At 46.3% G+C, this 14,733-nt stretch overlaps 2 protein-coding genes and 1 long non-coding RNA gene across 3 annotated transcripts; 1 reads left to right on the top strand and 2 right to left on the bottom strand.

Annotated features, from left to right (window-relative positions):
- Nucleotides 1-208: 208 nt before the first annotated feature.
- On the bottom strand, nucleotides 209-2,790 carry LOC125509314 (serine/threonine-protein kinase RIPK-like). Its single transcript, XM_048674264.2, has 4 exons — nucleotides 2,208-2,790; nucleotides 1,969-2,104; nucleotides 1,625-1,761; nucleotides 209-1,132 (listed from the first exon to the last, which is right to left on the bottom strand). Exons 1-4 carry the CDS (start codon nucleotides 2,583-2,585, stop codon nucleotides 443-445), a joined length of 1,341 nt encoding a protein of 446 aa, XP_048530221.1. The 5' UTR covers nucleotides 2,586-2,790; the 3' UTR covers nucleotides 209-442.
- Nucleotides 2,791-8,113: 5,323 nt separating this feature from the next.
- On the bottom strand, nucleotides 8,114-10,140 carry LOC147971664 (uncharacterized). Its single transcript, XR_015604785.1, has 2 exons — nucleotides 9,541-10,140; nucleotides 8,114-8,516 (listed from the first exon to the last, which is right to left on the bottom strand). It is a non-coding gene; the product is annotated as an uncharacterized LOC147971664 (long non-coding RNA).
- Nucleotides 10,141-10,444: 304 nt separating this feature from the next.
- On the top strand, nucleotides 10,445-11,787 carry LOC147971663 (uncharacterized). Its single transcript, XM_087522823.1, has 2 exons — nucleotides 10,445-11,433; nucleotides 11,541-11,787. The coding sequence occupies exons 1-2, from the start codon at nucleotides 10,671-10,673 to the stop codon at nucleotides 11,585-11,587; spliced, it is 810 nt and encodes a 269-aa protein (XP_087378949.1). The 5' UTR covers nucleotides 10,445-10,670; the 3' UTR covers nucleotides 11,588-11,787.
- The last annotated feature ends 2,946 nt before the right edge of the window (nucleotides 11,788-14,733 follow it).

The raw sequence follows: 14,733 nt of genomic DNA, 5'->3' as shown, positions 1-14,733 counted from the left end.
TCCAACTTGACATCATTAAGTGAGGCGATCAATTTCAACTTGTGGTCTTGCAATATTTTGCATCTAATATTTCTAAGAAATAAGCATATGCTTTTATGTGTCGATTTTCTCTCATATTACCAATTCACTTGCCAACGATTTACAATGTTGGACCAACAATTTGAAAGTGAAAGAGATGAGCATGCGGCATCAAGTAGACTCAGTCATTTAGCCCGCAAAAAAAAAAGTAGACTCATTCATTTGCACACATATTAGAACAACAAACTTGGCCAAAATCTGAACTGAACTTTTGTATGTTTGCCACTATTTTGAAGAAAAGAAAGAAACAACATCCACAATTTCTAAACAAACGATGTGACATCATATCACATCTCAGTAGTATGTACATATACATACCTTCTATCTACAATCATGCGCACTTCCACTACCATACTCCTAACTCCTAAGCCCCTCTTTCCCGGTGGTAACTCAGTGTCCTCTGTTGCCGCCGCAACGCACCGGTGAAACCGGCAACCTGTCTGTTGTCACCATGGATCACAATGTCACCATGGATCACCGATTCGGGGTATTTATGTCGGTGCCTATCCTGATGGTTCTGGTGATGGCTTTGGTGCTTCTCCTCGGTCTCCACCTTCATGTCCATCACCTTTTCATCCTCGACAACGATGGTGAGCACGAATGGTCCCGCTGGAAAAAAGTCATCCATGTCGAGTACAGGCTCCAATGCCTTGACGACCTCCCGCATGGATGGTCGGGACTTGGGGTTTTGGCTCAAACACTTGTACGCCACCAACGCAGCCACTTCGGCACCCTTGCACGAGTACTGACACTCGAGGGCCGAGTCGATCACCTGGTGCAGTTTGTCTGGCCGTTTGAGATAGGGCCTAGCCCAGTCCACTAGGTTCTGTTCCCTTGGTCGTCGTGCACGGTCCACAGATTGTCGTCCTGAGAGGAGCTCCAGGAGCACAACACCGAAGCTATAGACGTCGCTTTTGGCGGTTAAGTGGCCCGTCATGATATACTCGGGCGCTGCATACCCGTGTGTCCCCATTACACGTGTTGTCACGTGTGTTGCGTCGCCTTGAGGCCCATCCTTGGCCAGCCCAAAGTCTGACAATTTAGTGTTGTAGTCCTGAGATAACAGAAGTTCAAATTTGGTTAGGTGAAATGTCTCACAATTGACATCATAAGAGAAATATAAGATGAAATAAGAATATTACTGTTTATATGTATCTACACTTTGCAGGGTATCTATTTGTGTAAGCTAGACAGTGATAGGTAGCTATGTTTCAGTTAATTAGGTGGTGATATGGGGGTAGGGCAGACTGTATTTCTCAAGTTTATCATGCATCCAAGAACCTTCCGAGTTCCAGTCACGTCGGTGTTGTATGTGCCAACTATATGACTACAAGCTTCCAAAATGAGGACTCAAAAAGCATTTTGAAAACAAAAGTAAAATATTTTGTGGCAGCCTGGAATTTGAAGGAACCAAGACTTAACTTTTTGTTGGACCCTGTAATAATTCTAACAGTGATGGGAGGTGACGACGTGTTGTTCCCAGATGACGGTGACATTTCAGTTTAGTGTTGCAACTGAAAAAGCCTGAAGACTACGGGTGGCTTACCGAATCGAGCAAGATGTTGGAGGCTTTGAAGTCGCGGTAGATCACCGGCGGGTCGGCACCATGAAGGAAGGCGAGGCCCTTTGCCGCGCCAACAGCGATCTTCATCCTTGTCATCCATGGGAGAGACCCACTGATACCTGAAGATTGTAGGATGTTTCTTGTCAGTTACGTACTCCACATTGACCAAGAGTTGTATAACTTGAAAGCCCCTTCTCCACTTAACAAAAAGGAAACAGAGAATAAAGGCAGAGGACAAGAACAGCTCATCGCGCATGTAGTACTGTACGTGCAAACTTTTAATTAATTTAACAAATTTGTTTGACTTGTTGGTCTCACGAACTCACTTTTGAAGAGGTGCTTCTCCAAGCTCCCGGCGCTCATGAACTCGTAGACTAGCATCCGATGCTCGTCCTCGTAGCAGTAGCCGATCAGTTTCACTAGGTTCTTGTGCCTCAGTTGCCCAAGAAAGAAAACCTCTGCCTGCAACAGCATGACAAAATAATGGTCGTCAGTTAGCAGCCGAATCAATCAATCTCGCAAGCATTTGACCGATCAGGAGCTCAGGACTCTGCTTCGCACTCACCAGCCACTCTTGGTGCCCCTGCGTGCCGCACTCCAGGTCGAGGTACTTGACGGCGACGGCCTGCGCGGCCAGCCCGGGGCGGAGCTTGTCGTTGACGGCGCCCTTGTAGACCGGGCCGAACCCGCCGCAGCCGAGGTAGTTGGCGCGCGAGAAGCTCGCCGTCGCCGCGCGGAGCTCGGCGTATGTGAAGGAGTGCAGGTTCGAGCCGGACAGCGTCAGCGAGAGCTCCTCCGGTGACAGCGTCCCCGACGAGCTCAGGCTCTTCAGCGGCGACCTCGGGCTGCCCTTATTCCCCCTCCGCGACTCGCGGTGGTCGTCGTCGTCCACGGCTGCGCCGCGGACGCAGCAAGAGAAAGGGTTCCAAGATTGCGCGGCCATAGGAAACAAGAACTAGGCGGAGCCTCGAGCTGGATGTACTAATGGTGAAGGCAACCGGAACCGATCGAGCAACAGACCAAGAAATGTTCCGGGGTTGTGCGGATGATAAGAGAGCTCACGGAGAAGAACTTGAGGAGAGGCTTGAGCGGCTGGGCCTTTATATAAGTGTGGGTGGTGTTGCAGCGGATGGTACTGGCGCCAACTACCTTGGCTGCCAGACGGATGATGATGGGCTTGTTGTCAAACCACGGGTGGTGTCTGATGTGGTTGCCGCCAACAGCCGAGAAGGGGAAGTACTCTACTCCCTGCTGCCTCCGATGAAGAGTGTATGTTTAGGTTTAAAATTTGTTCAGAAAAGAATATACTTCTATCTTTTTAATGTATTTTAAAATATTTTCTCTCGTCACACGGTAATCAAGACTAATAGCATTCTATACATAGACCGTGTTCGGAATCCATCTCATCCGCTCCGACTCCATGGATTTGTGGAGCTTAGTTTAGCCTGCTCCGTAAAAATGAGCTAGAGGCTCGTCCGCTCCGGAGCGGAGTGGAGAGAGCGGAGAGGAGCCGAACGCGGCCATAGTCGTCTTATTTTCTACATGCACTTAGCTTATTGGGGGTTGGGTAATAATTAAAGAGGGGAGAGATGATGGCATGCATCTTTCCAATGCATTTTTTACTCCACTCCATAATTTGAAGAGTATATGTTTGGGTTTAAAAGGGATGGTGTTTTTTTTAATTCTTGCATGCAAAAATTTAATGCGCCTCGGAAACTAAACATGAGATGAAAATGAGCCCTTTAAATTGGAAAAACAAAAAATTTGAATAAGCTCTATAAACCAGAAAGGAGGGGGGGGTACTATTTGACATAGTTCTAGCTTTATGTTCGTGTGAACTTCTATATTCAATATTTTTGTTGAGCAATTAATGAAACAATAATACTACACCTACGAGAACCTTACATAAAACTACCACTGTACCTCCATTCTGGTTTATTGGTTCCCTTAATATTTTGTATCAAATTTTGACCATAAATTTAACTAAAAAATAATAATGCATGTTACTAAAAAATATACCGCCGGATTCGTATTTAAACATAGTTTCCAATGATAGTATTTTTAGTTATGGCCCCTTCCTCCCTTATTTCCAATCCCACGCCTCCACATCAGCGTGTACGTAAAATCCTTGCGTAACTTTTGCCTCTTAATGAAAAGGGGTATGATCCTGGTAAAAATAATAATTTAGGTTTTCTTTGCTCATAGGCTAGGTATATCATGTGAATAGAAAAATCATAAGTGAGATGTCATGTATCAATTTCCTATAGAGAAAGATATGACATTTGATTCAGAGGATACAATTTTTTTCAGTGAGTCTGGGCTAATCTAGGAGGATTTCACAATTTGTAATTCCACTGGTAAACAAACAAATAATCTACGTCCCCGACGGATTAATGTGTTCATTTGCCACGCCGGTCGGCATTTGTAATTTCCGTGAATCGATGTGGCCTTGGTTGTGGGAGGCGGCTTGGTCCCTAACATGGCTTCCTGGCTGTTTGATTGTGGCCTTTTATTGAAATGTTTGTGCGGTTGTGGTTGGTGCTCTCGTCTGTCATTCCAGATCCGTCCGCGAGGTGTCGCATGCATCTTTGGTCAGCCATCAGCCTGTAGCGCGGTGCCACTAGAATTGGCTGGTGTCGTGGCTTCGTAGATGATGACCAAGGTGGCGACTTGCTCCCTATGTGCAGTACCTTTGTGGCTGGGTGTCGAGTCATTGTTGTCTTCCTATCAGTGACATAGGACTATGTTTCGTCTATGTTGGTGAGCCTCATGGTTCTGATGATGGCAGCAATGGGGAAAGTCTTCTCTCCGATGTAGGGTGAGCGTGGCAGTGGTGGTGGCGGCTCCTCGTCTAGTGGCGGAGATAGGGGGTGCCAGCAGGGGCCCTTGCACCCCCCCTCCCCCCCCCCCCCACACACACACACACATCATTGAATTCTGGCTAATATGCATGTCAGAAGGTGACTAATTCCTGCTAAAATGATGTAATTTCATTGGCTAGCCCTCCCTAACAAAGCTAAACAACACTTGGCCACCCTTATTCAACTCTCATGTCTCCGCCATTGTCCTCGTCTGTTGCTAGGCTAATGTATCAGATTCATGGCTGAGTTCTATGGCGTGTCTGGCGTGGATGGACTATGTGTGTGCTCTCGGCTAGCACTCCCTTCGGGTACGTCGGACCCAGGTGGGCCGGGTTGGGGTTGCCCTTGGTGCTGTTATGACCATCGACGACGGCGGCGACTCCCAAGTGTGGTGAGGCTGCTCCATGCGAGAGTGCTCTATGGTGTGTCTCTGCCTTGCGACGCCCTTTGACTTCTGTCGGTGGCACACATACTGACATGCATCATGGCATCGTCTCGGCTGCGTGACCTTTCGACCGCACCTGCAACGCAGGTAGTGTCCCATGGTAGCGTGGTCTATCTGATGCGGTCGATCACACCGGCAGTGCTTCCCGCTGGGTTGTCTCTTCCACTGCCGTCCGCCGTGTCCTATTGGCTCTACCTTATGGTCGTTGTGCTTAGGTCGTTATGGGATTTCTCGTCAATCAACTGTCTTCGAGGGTTCTCGGAGTGATCCCTTGTTTTCTCCCTTCTTGTGTGTTGTCGGGTGTGTGTATGCGTGCGCGTGTTTTTCTTTCATCTCTTCTACCCCTTGAACTTTGATACATTTGGACCTATCTTGTAGGGGCTGCAATGCCTCGTGGTCAACTATTAATGAAAAAAATATGCAGGTGAAGATGTTTATTTAATCTTGTTCTCATGCTTCGTGTTAGGGAGCATACATCGTCCTGTAGCAGCTAGTTTGCTGCCTTATGCTAGTCCACCCACTCTCATCTATCTATCTTGTTGTTTAATTAACTTGCAGACCCTGATCTTGATTGCTTCTGGGATTCCTCCTTGCCTGTCCAATAAACTAAAAAACCGATGTTCATTTAGCTCCACAAATACAGTACATTGCATGCAGCTGCATACCGGCCGGATTGCCGGCCCATGCCATATCTGAACCACCATGTGCAAAATCTTGTTTCAGCTCTATTATATAGCTCAAAGGAGGTTGGAGAACATCATGTCCATTGCCACAAATAACTCCTTTTTAAACATGAGGTGCCCTACCAGCTTGGCAGACCTGAAGAAATGTCTATGCAATGCAGTAGCTGTCCTTGTCCGTTGAATTCAGTTGTGCCACCAAATAAAATAAGCAATGGAACATTTTTCTAAGATCTCTGTACGTCTTACGCCTAGGCACAGCGTTACACGTTTGCAAATGTACATTGCTCGTGGGACGAAAGCATTATCTTCAGAAAAATGACTATATTAGTCTGACGTGCTAATAGCTTCTTCCTGCACAGCTGAATCTTCCAGCCCGCGCAATTATTAATCAGCTTCTTTCAGAAGCTCCTTCGGAGAAAATGGCAGGGGAGCGAACAGAGACCACAGGGCCCAGATGACGAAAGAGACGTCTCAGTGTGCAGTCAAACCTCGATCATCATCTATTTCGCAGTTAAGTAAAAATGATTAGTAACTTGAGGACGAGATTCCACGAGGGGTAATTTCTAGATCTTTCTTAGGGTCACACTTACTGCACCGGTACTCCCGCTTCTTTTGGCGGTGGCGTTACGGCAATGGGTTCGTCGTCTTGTCCGGACGGCGATGGAAGCCCTGCCGGTTTCAGCTTGCCGCCAAGGTAGAAGCTGCTACTCGTCGGCTCGGTGTCGCGCCGTGGCAGTGGTCGCGTCGCATTTCGTCAACAGTGCAATGCGCCGGCCAAGCAAAGAACTCGTTAGCTGATGGCTACCGGACGTGGTGACCGCGACCGTTCCGGACAGGTCGCCTCGCTCGTGTCCTCGTCTTTCAGTCCAGGATCCAATCAGAGCGCCAAATAATGCGGAGCAGGGCAGTGGGCCGTGGACCCTTCGGAAAAAGAGAGGATAATGTGGCGACGTGCAGTACTCCGTTCCTTCGGCCGGGCGGCGCCCGGCGGCCACGTTTTCACGCGCCTCGGGGGCGCGGGCAACCACCGAGCGCACGCACGACGGCGGCGCGCGACACGCGGCGTTTCGGCTCGGCGACAACCCCAAAGTCAACTCGATCGAATCCGTCTCGGTGGTTGGTGGCCCGGGAACCCAGTCGGACGTGGCGGACGCCGATCGGATTTCGTGGCCGGCGAGCGCGCCAGGTGTCGGACGAGAGGATTTTGCGGCGACGGCGTCCGGGCAAAAGGCTGCCGCGCCACCACCACCGGCAGCACCGCGGGCGGCCGACGGACATGCGCGGGGGCGTCAACGCGTCGGTCGGCCGGGGTATCCTGTTGGCGTCCGAAGAACGTGTCTCACGCTGAGCCGGCGTCTTTTTTGGGTGGCCTCGTCCCTCCGGCCCGTACTTTCTCCGCGTCGACCGTGCGGCGCCGCCGTCCTCCGGCAGGGTGTAGGTGCTGAAGATTCGGTGTCCTTGTGGTGCCGCGTCGTTGTCGGACACGAAGGAGGGAGTCGGCGTCGGGGACGTCGAGGTGCAGCACCCGGAACTTTCGGATTTTGTGTGAATCATGTGAGCCAGCTCCAGGGTCTACCACTGCTGCTGCTAAGCCAGGTGGATGGAACAGAGCGTTGCACCTGGACCTGGACTTTGGAGAAAGTATATATCTGTTGCATCTAGACTTTAGTCCCATTTCATTTTGGTATATGGAATACCATTATTCTAGTTTTTTGAAGGAAGGAATACCATTATATTCTGCTGAAATGAACGAGAGATATCAGCTCAAAAAAAATAAATGAACGAGAGATATGACGGTTAGATATAGTTGAATCAAATCAAACGACCCTAGAAAAAAAGAATCAAATCCATGTACGTAGTTTTTGTTGTCAGCAACTGAATGCATGATCATGTATGCATTAGCATTGTACGCTGATAAGCTGACTACAAGCATTGTCCCTTCGCTGAGAGAGGAGTTGACAAAAACAGTTTCTGATGACACATAAAGCCCATTGAATCAATCAGGCACATTCCAATCTATATATCAAAACTAACTATACTCGTATTTTATAAAGGAATCTTCAGGAAAAAAACATTTTCTGAAGACATGGATAACTAAAGGGACAATATTCTTGCCGCCCGCTGTCCCCCTGTTCTGAACTGGACTAGGCCGGCTTCCGATTCTCCATTTCTTCACACAATCTTGTACACATTGTCCAACTGCTAATCCAGACTTAATTGTGGCTACACCTTGACTTCGTTCATTGCGGATAGATATTTCTCTACCAGATCCGCTGACTAGCTTTGCATCGGCTCAGGCTTTCAGTTGAGGTACTAGTACGTGCTACAGCGCTCTTGCATTTCTTCTTTTCAGACCAGTCTCCCGTACGAAACGAATAGACAGAAATCTCAGTGCTCGTACTGTACAGAGAGCAGGGCGAGCGGGAAAACATCTTCCGGGGTGAGCTTGCTTTTTTTAGAAAAGCAGGATAACCCCTCTACGTCATAATAATATATGCAGCCATATTTTATCAAAAATGTAAAATTCAGGCGCCGAACAAACTTCACTTGGAAATAAGACGAAAACAGACCCTGAGACTGAATATCTCGCGACAGTAACTTTCCCAGATAGCCACCAACCCTATGTTACAAGACACAACACAGATTAAAAATACACAACTCCTAGGCTACGCCTTCAAGAAGGGATCATCGTACATGCGCCGATGATGGCGAGTCCATCACAAGGTAGAACTTCGGATTCTCATCCCCAAAGTCAAGCTTCAAACCATCACCTTCAACAAGGACGCGACGCAGGCGCGCAACGACATGGCCCGATATGATATCTTGTGTTTCCACCGGAGTGCATAAAATCGTCGTTGAAGCATCTGTTGGTTTTGATCTGACGGCTTAACAGGCCAGTTAGATCTATTAGTCTAACAGAAAAAAGAGAAAGATAACGTTAAAGAAAAAGGCTTCACGCACCAACGTACATGGGCTTTTTCTCCCAACTAAGGCGCCCTGATCGGGGGCACCCAAACCAACTGATGGTTTAGGTCCCCTGTTGCTAGCGCTACATAAAAGAGGGTACGGGAGAGGGTTGGCAGCCTGCGCAATCACAATTTTCGTACGGTTTCAGTCCCCTCCCGATATTCTCTCACCCCCATCCGATCGAGGGGAGCGCTGCAGCGACGGGAAGACCTACTCCAGCCGCCGCTGCTGTCCCCGGGCAGTGCCGGTGGCGTCCTGAGGGCATCAGGACGTTGAGGAGGACTGCTACCTCGACTACATCACCCCTGCATCACGCCTGCATCGAGCAGGCGATCATGTCCACTGCCGTGACATGTAAAGATTCCCTAAACCTTCTCTGTTCATGCCTTTTAGGTGATCTAGATGCAATCAGTTCCTACTAATGGTAATCCAGAGATGCATAATTACTCCAACAATGGTATCAGTCGCCAATTTTGATTGCAATAGGTCCCTATATCATTGATCTGTAGATCAACATGAAGTTTAGATCAAGTCAGGTTTAGGGTTTTATGATCAAGATTGAAAGTTTTAGCCCCATGCTCATGCTACTGTTTGATGTTCATGCCAATTGCCGTCTGCAAATAATTATGTGATACCCTAATTTTGCTACGGATCATTATTGCCACCTATGTTCATCAATTTTAATTAATCTCAGTTAAGATCTCATGCTCACCTTCATGTTAAGTTGATTAAAATTGAACATGCTTAAGTTCTGTTTCCATATGCACTAAGCAAATTAGAAGGCAGAGGTCTAAACAATATACAAACAGTAGAATCCCCACATCAAGAACCCTAGTTTTTATCCCCAATTCGAAAGTACACTCATTCTGCAACCAGGGCTGTTTTTAATCCAAAATAAGCACTGATGAACACGAATTAGAGAAGAATGAGGCATAGGCTCACCTAATGCGCCGCGTAGCCGCCTTTCCCTTCGGGGCCCGCACTGCGTCCACCGTGGTGCGAGGGCGGAGACGCCGCGACGCCGTCGCCTCCCACCGGAGCGACGCGCGGAACGTTGACTAGCCGCCACCGCCGCCACTCGAATGGACGAGCTCGTCGCCGTCGCCCCTCATGTCGCGGTGGCCGGCGTCCCTCCTCCCTTGATGCGTCATGAGCACGGACGTCGGGGCCACATTTGACGGGGGAGCGCGCGGGATTCATCCTGCTGCACGCTCCTCCGGCGAGCGCAGCCGGCGCGCCGCCATGGCCGGCGCGCCTTTTGGGCCGCCGTCGAACGCCGTCGCTCTGCCAGAGAGTGAGACTCGGGGAGGAGGGGAGGAAATGGTCTAGGGTTTTTGACCGCGCCACTGTTTTTACTCAGTCGCGGGGCGATCCGAGCCGTCGGCTCGATCCGACGACTAAGAGCATCACGCGGCTCCCTGCTGGGCCAGCGGGTGTTTAACGGGCCATATCCGGCCGCGGGCTTCAGCCCAGGTAGTTTCAGTCCAAAAAAATGCTACTGGACTGAGCTGCATTTCAGACAGCCGTGGGTTTTTGGGCCAAAATCACTGTCGCGTTTTTCTGTTTTTTTCCAGTGCGTTTAAGTTAATACTTATTATGTTTTTGCACCGTTTAAAACAGAAAATGCATGATGAATAAACTAAAATGAACACATTATTATTCTGGGTAAAATTGAACCAACGAGATATTTTATTCAGGATTTATTATGTGTTTTGCATGATGAATTTTTAGACATAAAAATAATGATATTTTCTTTTATGTTGATGTTTAAATTCAGAATGAAATGACTCTAATTTTAATTCGGACCAACGTTGTTTTATTATTATGAGTCATCCCCTATGATATTTTAATTCCATGTTTTTTCTGCCCAACGGTGTTTTGACATGGAGTTGAAATTAAATACTTGGCATGTTTGTTTATTTACCAACGTAAATTTATAATCATGCAAGTTTACTTATGAATTTTTATGATGATTTCAGTTTCCGCTCCATTTCGGTCCGACACGATCGAACCACTTACGGGGAGTAACTTCCCTCGTTGGAAGTCCGAAGTCGAATTATGTTTAGGTTGTAATGAGTTTGAGGGAAGAAAAACCTGTGGCACCTATGGCAGGTGTTACAGGGTATGCAGAACTAAAGAAAGACTATGATGTTAAGATGAAAAAGTGGAACAAGTCCAACCATATTGCGCTTCTCATCATGAAAGCGACAATATCGCCGGACATTTCTGAAGCACTCCCTAAAAAAGACACTGCTAAAGAATTCCTCACTGAAATGGAGGAGCAATTTAAAGTCTCTGACAAAGTGTATGCTCATGAGCTTTTTGCTAAACTTCTTCAGAAATACACTATTGACGGAAACGTTAGGCAACACATATTGAGGGTGGTAAATGCTTACACCAAACTTAAGGCTTTGGAGTGTTCTTTAAGTGAAGCCCTTCTTGTCATAATTATTCTTGAGTCTCTTCCAGAAGAGTTTAAACAATTTAAGGTCAACTATAACTCTCTAAAGGAAAAATGGCCACTCTCTGAGATGACCGCAAGGATCGTCCAGGAGGAAGAGAGGATCATGAGGCAGAAGAAAGACCATGGTTTTCATGTTGGCTCTAACAAGAGAAAGCATGACGGGCAAGGTTTTCCCAAGCCTCAGAAAAAGCAAGTCAAGAAAGAAGGCACTAAGCCATTCAACCCTAAGGCATTCAAGGGTAAAGAAGCCGACAGTTCTTCTTCTGCTCCTAGCAGTTCCACTGCTGGAGAAAATGCTTGTAACTTCTGTAAAGAGGAAGGACACTATCAAAGGGACTGCCCAGGCTTTCTAAAATGGATGAACAAAAGAGGTATTGATGAAATTACTTTTGCAGATGAATCTTTTTATGTCGATTTTTCTATAAAGTCATGGTGGATTGATTCAGGGGCAACCACTCACGTTGCTAACTCTATGCAGGGATTCGATACGATCCAAACTATAAGAGGAGGAACAAGAAAGCTTAAGGTTGCGAACGGAGTTGAGGCCGATGTTGAAGCTGTGGGATCTCTCACGTTGGAGCTACACACTGGCCACACTCTTAGATTGAATAATGTTATTTATGTGCCTACCTTAAGTAGGAATTTGATTTCAGTTTCTCGTTTAGATGATGATATGTATGAGTGCCATTTTGGCAAGAAACAATTTTCTTTGATCAAATGTAATAAGAATGTAGGCATCGGTGTTAGACGAGGCCAACTATACATGTTATCTCTTAATAATGATTCAGTTATGCATGTGAGTGATGAAATTAATGTTGAAAAGAAATGGAAAGGAGTTAGTAATTCTTCGAAATTGTGGCATTGTCATTTGGGCCACATTTCGAGGGGGAGAATGGAATGCTTAGTTAAAAATGAAATACTCCTCCCATTAGACTTCTCAGATGCAGACAAATGTGTCGACTGCATTAAAGGAAAATTCGCAAAAACAATTAAGAAAGGAGCAGTAAGAGCCACAGGGGTTTTAGAATTAATTTACACCGACATATGTGGACCCCTTAATGTTAAGTCTGTAGATGGTTTTGATTCATTCATTACATTCACAGACGACTTTTCCCGCTATGGATATATTTATCCCATACGTGACCGATCGGAAGCTTTGGAGAAATTCAAAGTCTATAAAGCGGAGGTTGAAAATCAACTGAACGCGAAAATCAAAGTTGTACGGTCTGATCGCGGGGGAGAGTATTATGGTAGGCATGCTCCTTATGGGCAGATTCCTGGACCTTTTGCCAAGTTCTTATCTGAAAATGGAATCATTGCTCAATACTCAATGCCTGGTGAACCACAAAAAAATGGTGTGGCCGAGCGTCGCAACCGCACCCTTATGGATATGGTGCGAAGCATACTTAATCACTCGAGTTTACCAGTAAGCCTTTGGATAGAGGCATTAAAGACAGCTGCACACATACTAAATCTTGCTCCAACTAAGTTAGCACCGAACACACCTTACGAGATGTGGGCGGGAAAGAAACCGAGCTTGAATTACTTACTGGTGTGGGGTTGCCCTGCTGAAGCTAAAGTTTTCAATCCACAACTTAAGAAATTGGATCCAAAAACAGTTAGTTGTTTCTTCGTTGGATACCCTCATAGGGGAAAGGGATATAGTTTTTATTGTCCAAGTCATACCACCAAGTTTGTGGAGACTAGACAAGCGGTATTTTTTGAGAATAATAAGGTCACTAAGTTGAGGGAGATCGATCTTGAGGAGAAGCGGGTTTGTGCTCCATCCCCGATTATCCAAGAGATTGTTTTTCCAATACGAAGAAATGTGACAACTGATGATCCTGAATCTCATGGTTCAGTTTCTCAGTCAAATGATGATCCGGAGACTAATAATGAAAATCCAGACACAAATGAGGACCACCAGGAAAATAATGATTCACAAAATGATGATGTACCACCACCACCTCCTCCTGTGGGTAGACCACGACGTGAGAGGAAGAAAGCCATATCAGACGACTATATCACTTTCATGATTGAGGATATGAATGATCTGGGAAAGGTGGAGGATCCAACCTCTTATAAGGAGGCCATTAAAAGCGAAAATTCGTCCAAATGGTTGGTTGCCATGGAAGACGAGTTGAAATCTATGGGCTCAAACGACGTATGGGACTTAGTAGAAGTTCCCAATGGAGCTAAGAAAGTAGGCTGCAAGTGGGTCTACAAAACCAAGTATGATTCCGAAGGGAATGTCGAACGGTTCAAAGCAAGGCTAGTGGAAAAAGGGTATACACAAAGAGAAGGCATTGATTATAAGCAAACCTTCTCCCCTGTGTCAACCAAGGATTCTTTCAGAATCATAATGGCTTTAGTAGCTCATTATGACCTAGAACTACACCAAATGGATGTTAAAACGGCATTTCTAAATGGTGACTTAAAAGAAAACGTTTACATGGCTCAGCTAGAAGGCTTTGTTGTGGAAGGGAAGGAACATTTGGCATGTCGTCTAAAGAAATCTATTTATGGCTTGAAGCAAGCTTCAAGAGAGTGGTACCTCAAGTTTGATACAATTATCAAAACTTTTGGTTTCACCGAAAATGTTGTGGACAACTGCATACACATTAAGTTTAAAGGCAGGAGGTTCACATTTTTAGTCCTATACGTTGATGACATGTTGTTGGCATGTAGCGATAAGGATATGCTGCATGAGACCAAGAATTTTCTGTCATACAGTTTTGATATGAAAGATCTTGGTGAAGCCTCGTATGTCCTCGGCATCGAGATTCATCGAGATAGGTCCAGAGGAATGTTAGGACTATCTCAAAAGGCATACTTTGAGAGAGTACTGAAAAAATTCAATATGCATAAGTGCTCACCCTCACCTGCTCCTATAGTCAAGGGCGATAAATTTGGGACATTTCAATGTCCGAGGAACCAATGTGAAACTGATCAGATGAAGTCGGTTCCTTATGCTTCAGCTGTCGGAAGCATCATGTATGCTCAAGTGTGTACACGCCCAGATTTATGTTTTGTAACCGGGATGCTTGGCAGATACCAATCAAATCTAGGACCGGACCACTGGAAGGCCGCAAAGAAAGTCTTGCGTTATATGCAAGCAACTAAGGATTTCATGCTTACATATAAAAGAACTGATAACCTAGAAATTGTTGGTTATTCAGACTCTGATTTTGCCGGGTGTGTGGATGGTAAGAGATCCACGTCAGGTTATATATTCACACTCGCGGGAGGAGCTATATCGTGGAAAAGCTCCAAACTAACCTTAACTGCTGGATCTACGATGCAAGCAGAATTTGTAGCATGTTATGAGGCCACCGGGCAGGCTGTATGGCTAAAGAATTTTATTCCCGGACTTAAAGTGGTTGACAGCATATCTAAGCCAATTTTACTGTACTGCGATAATGAACCAGCAGTTTTCTATACGAGTAACAACAGGTCAAGTAATGCTGCCACACACATTGACATAAAGTATCGTGTTGTGAAAGATAGAATCCAGGATCAAACAGTTGATGTTAAACACATAAGAACGAAGCATATGCTTGCGGATCCGCTAACAAAAGGCTTACCACCCAGTATTTTTCGTGAGCATGTTGCCGACATGGGACTACTGGAAGCCCTATGATTATGGAATAAGAGGACCATTAAAATAAACC

Source organism: Triticum urartu, chromosome 5A (genome assembly GCF_056163025.1).
Source record: "Triticum urartu cultivar PI428250 chromosome 5A, HENAU_Tu73, whole genome shotgun sequence".
NCBI lineage: Eukaryota > Viridiplantae > Streptophyta > Magnoliopsida > Poales > Poaceae > Triticum > Triticum urartu.
Note: the sequence above shows the minus strand (reverse complement) of the source record. Positions and strands in the feature narration are given on the sequence as shown.

Excerpts from the sequence above, each read along its gene's own strand:
- LOC125509314 (XM_048674264.2), bottom strand. The coding sequence starts at position 2,585 with ATGGCCGCGCAATCTTGGAACCCTTTCTCTTGCTGCGTCCGCGGCGCA. Across the intron at positions 2,105-2,207 it reads AGGGGCACCAAGAGTGGCTG|GCAGAGGTTTTCTTTCTTGG; the intron begins GTGAGTGCGAAG and ends ATGCTGTTGCAG. Across the intron at positions 1,133-1,624 it reads CCAACATCTTGCTCGATTCG|GACTACAACACTAAATTGTC; the intron begins GTAAGCCACCCG and ends CTGTTATCTCAG.
- LOC147971663 (XM_087522823.1), top strand. The coding sequence starts at position 10,671 with ATGAGTTTGAGGGAAGAAAAACCTGTGGCACCTATGGCAGGTGTTACA. Across the intron at positions 11,434-11,540 it reads AAAATGGATGAACAAAAGAG|GGATTCGATACGATCCAAAC; the intron begins GTATTGATGAAA and ends AACTCTATGCAG.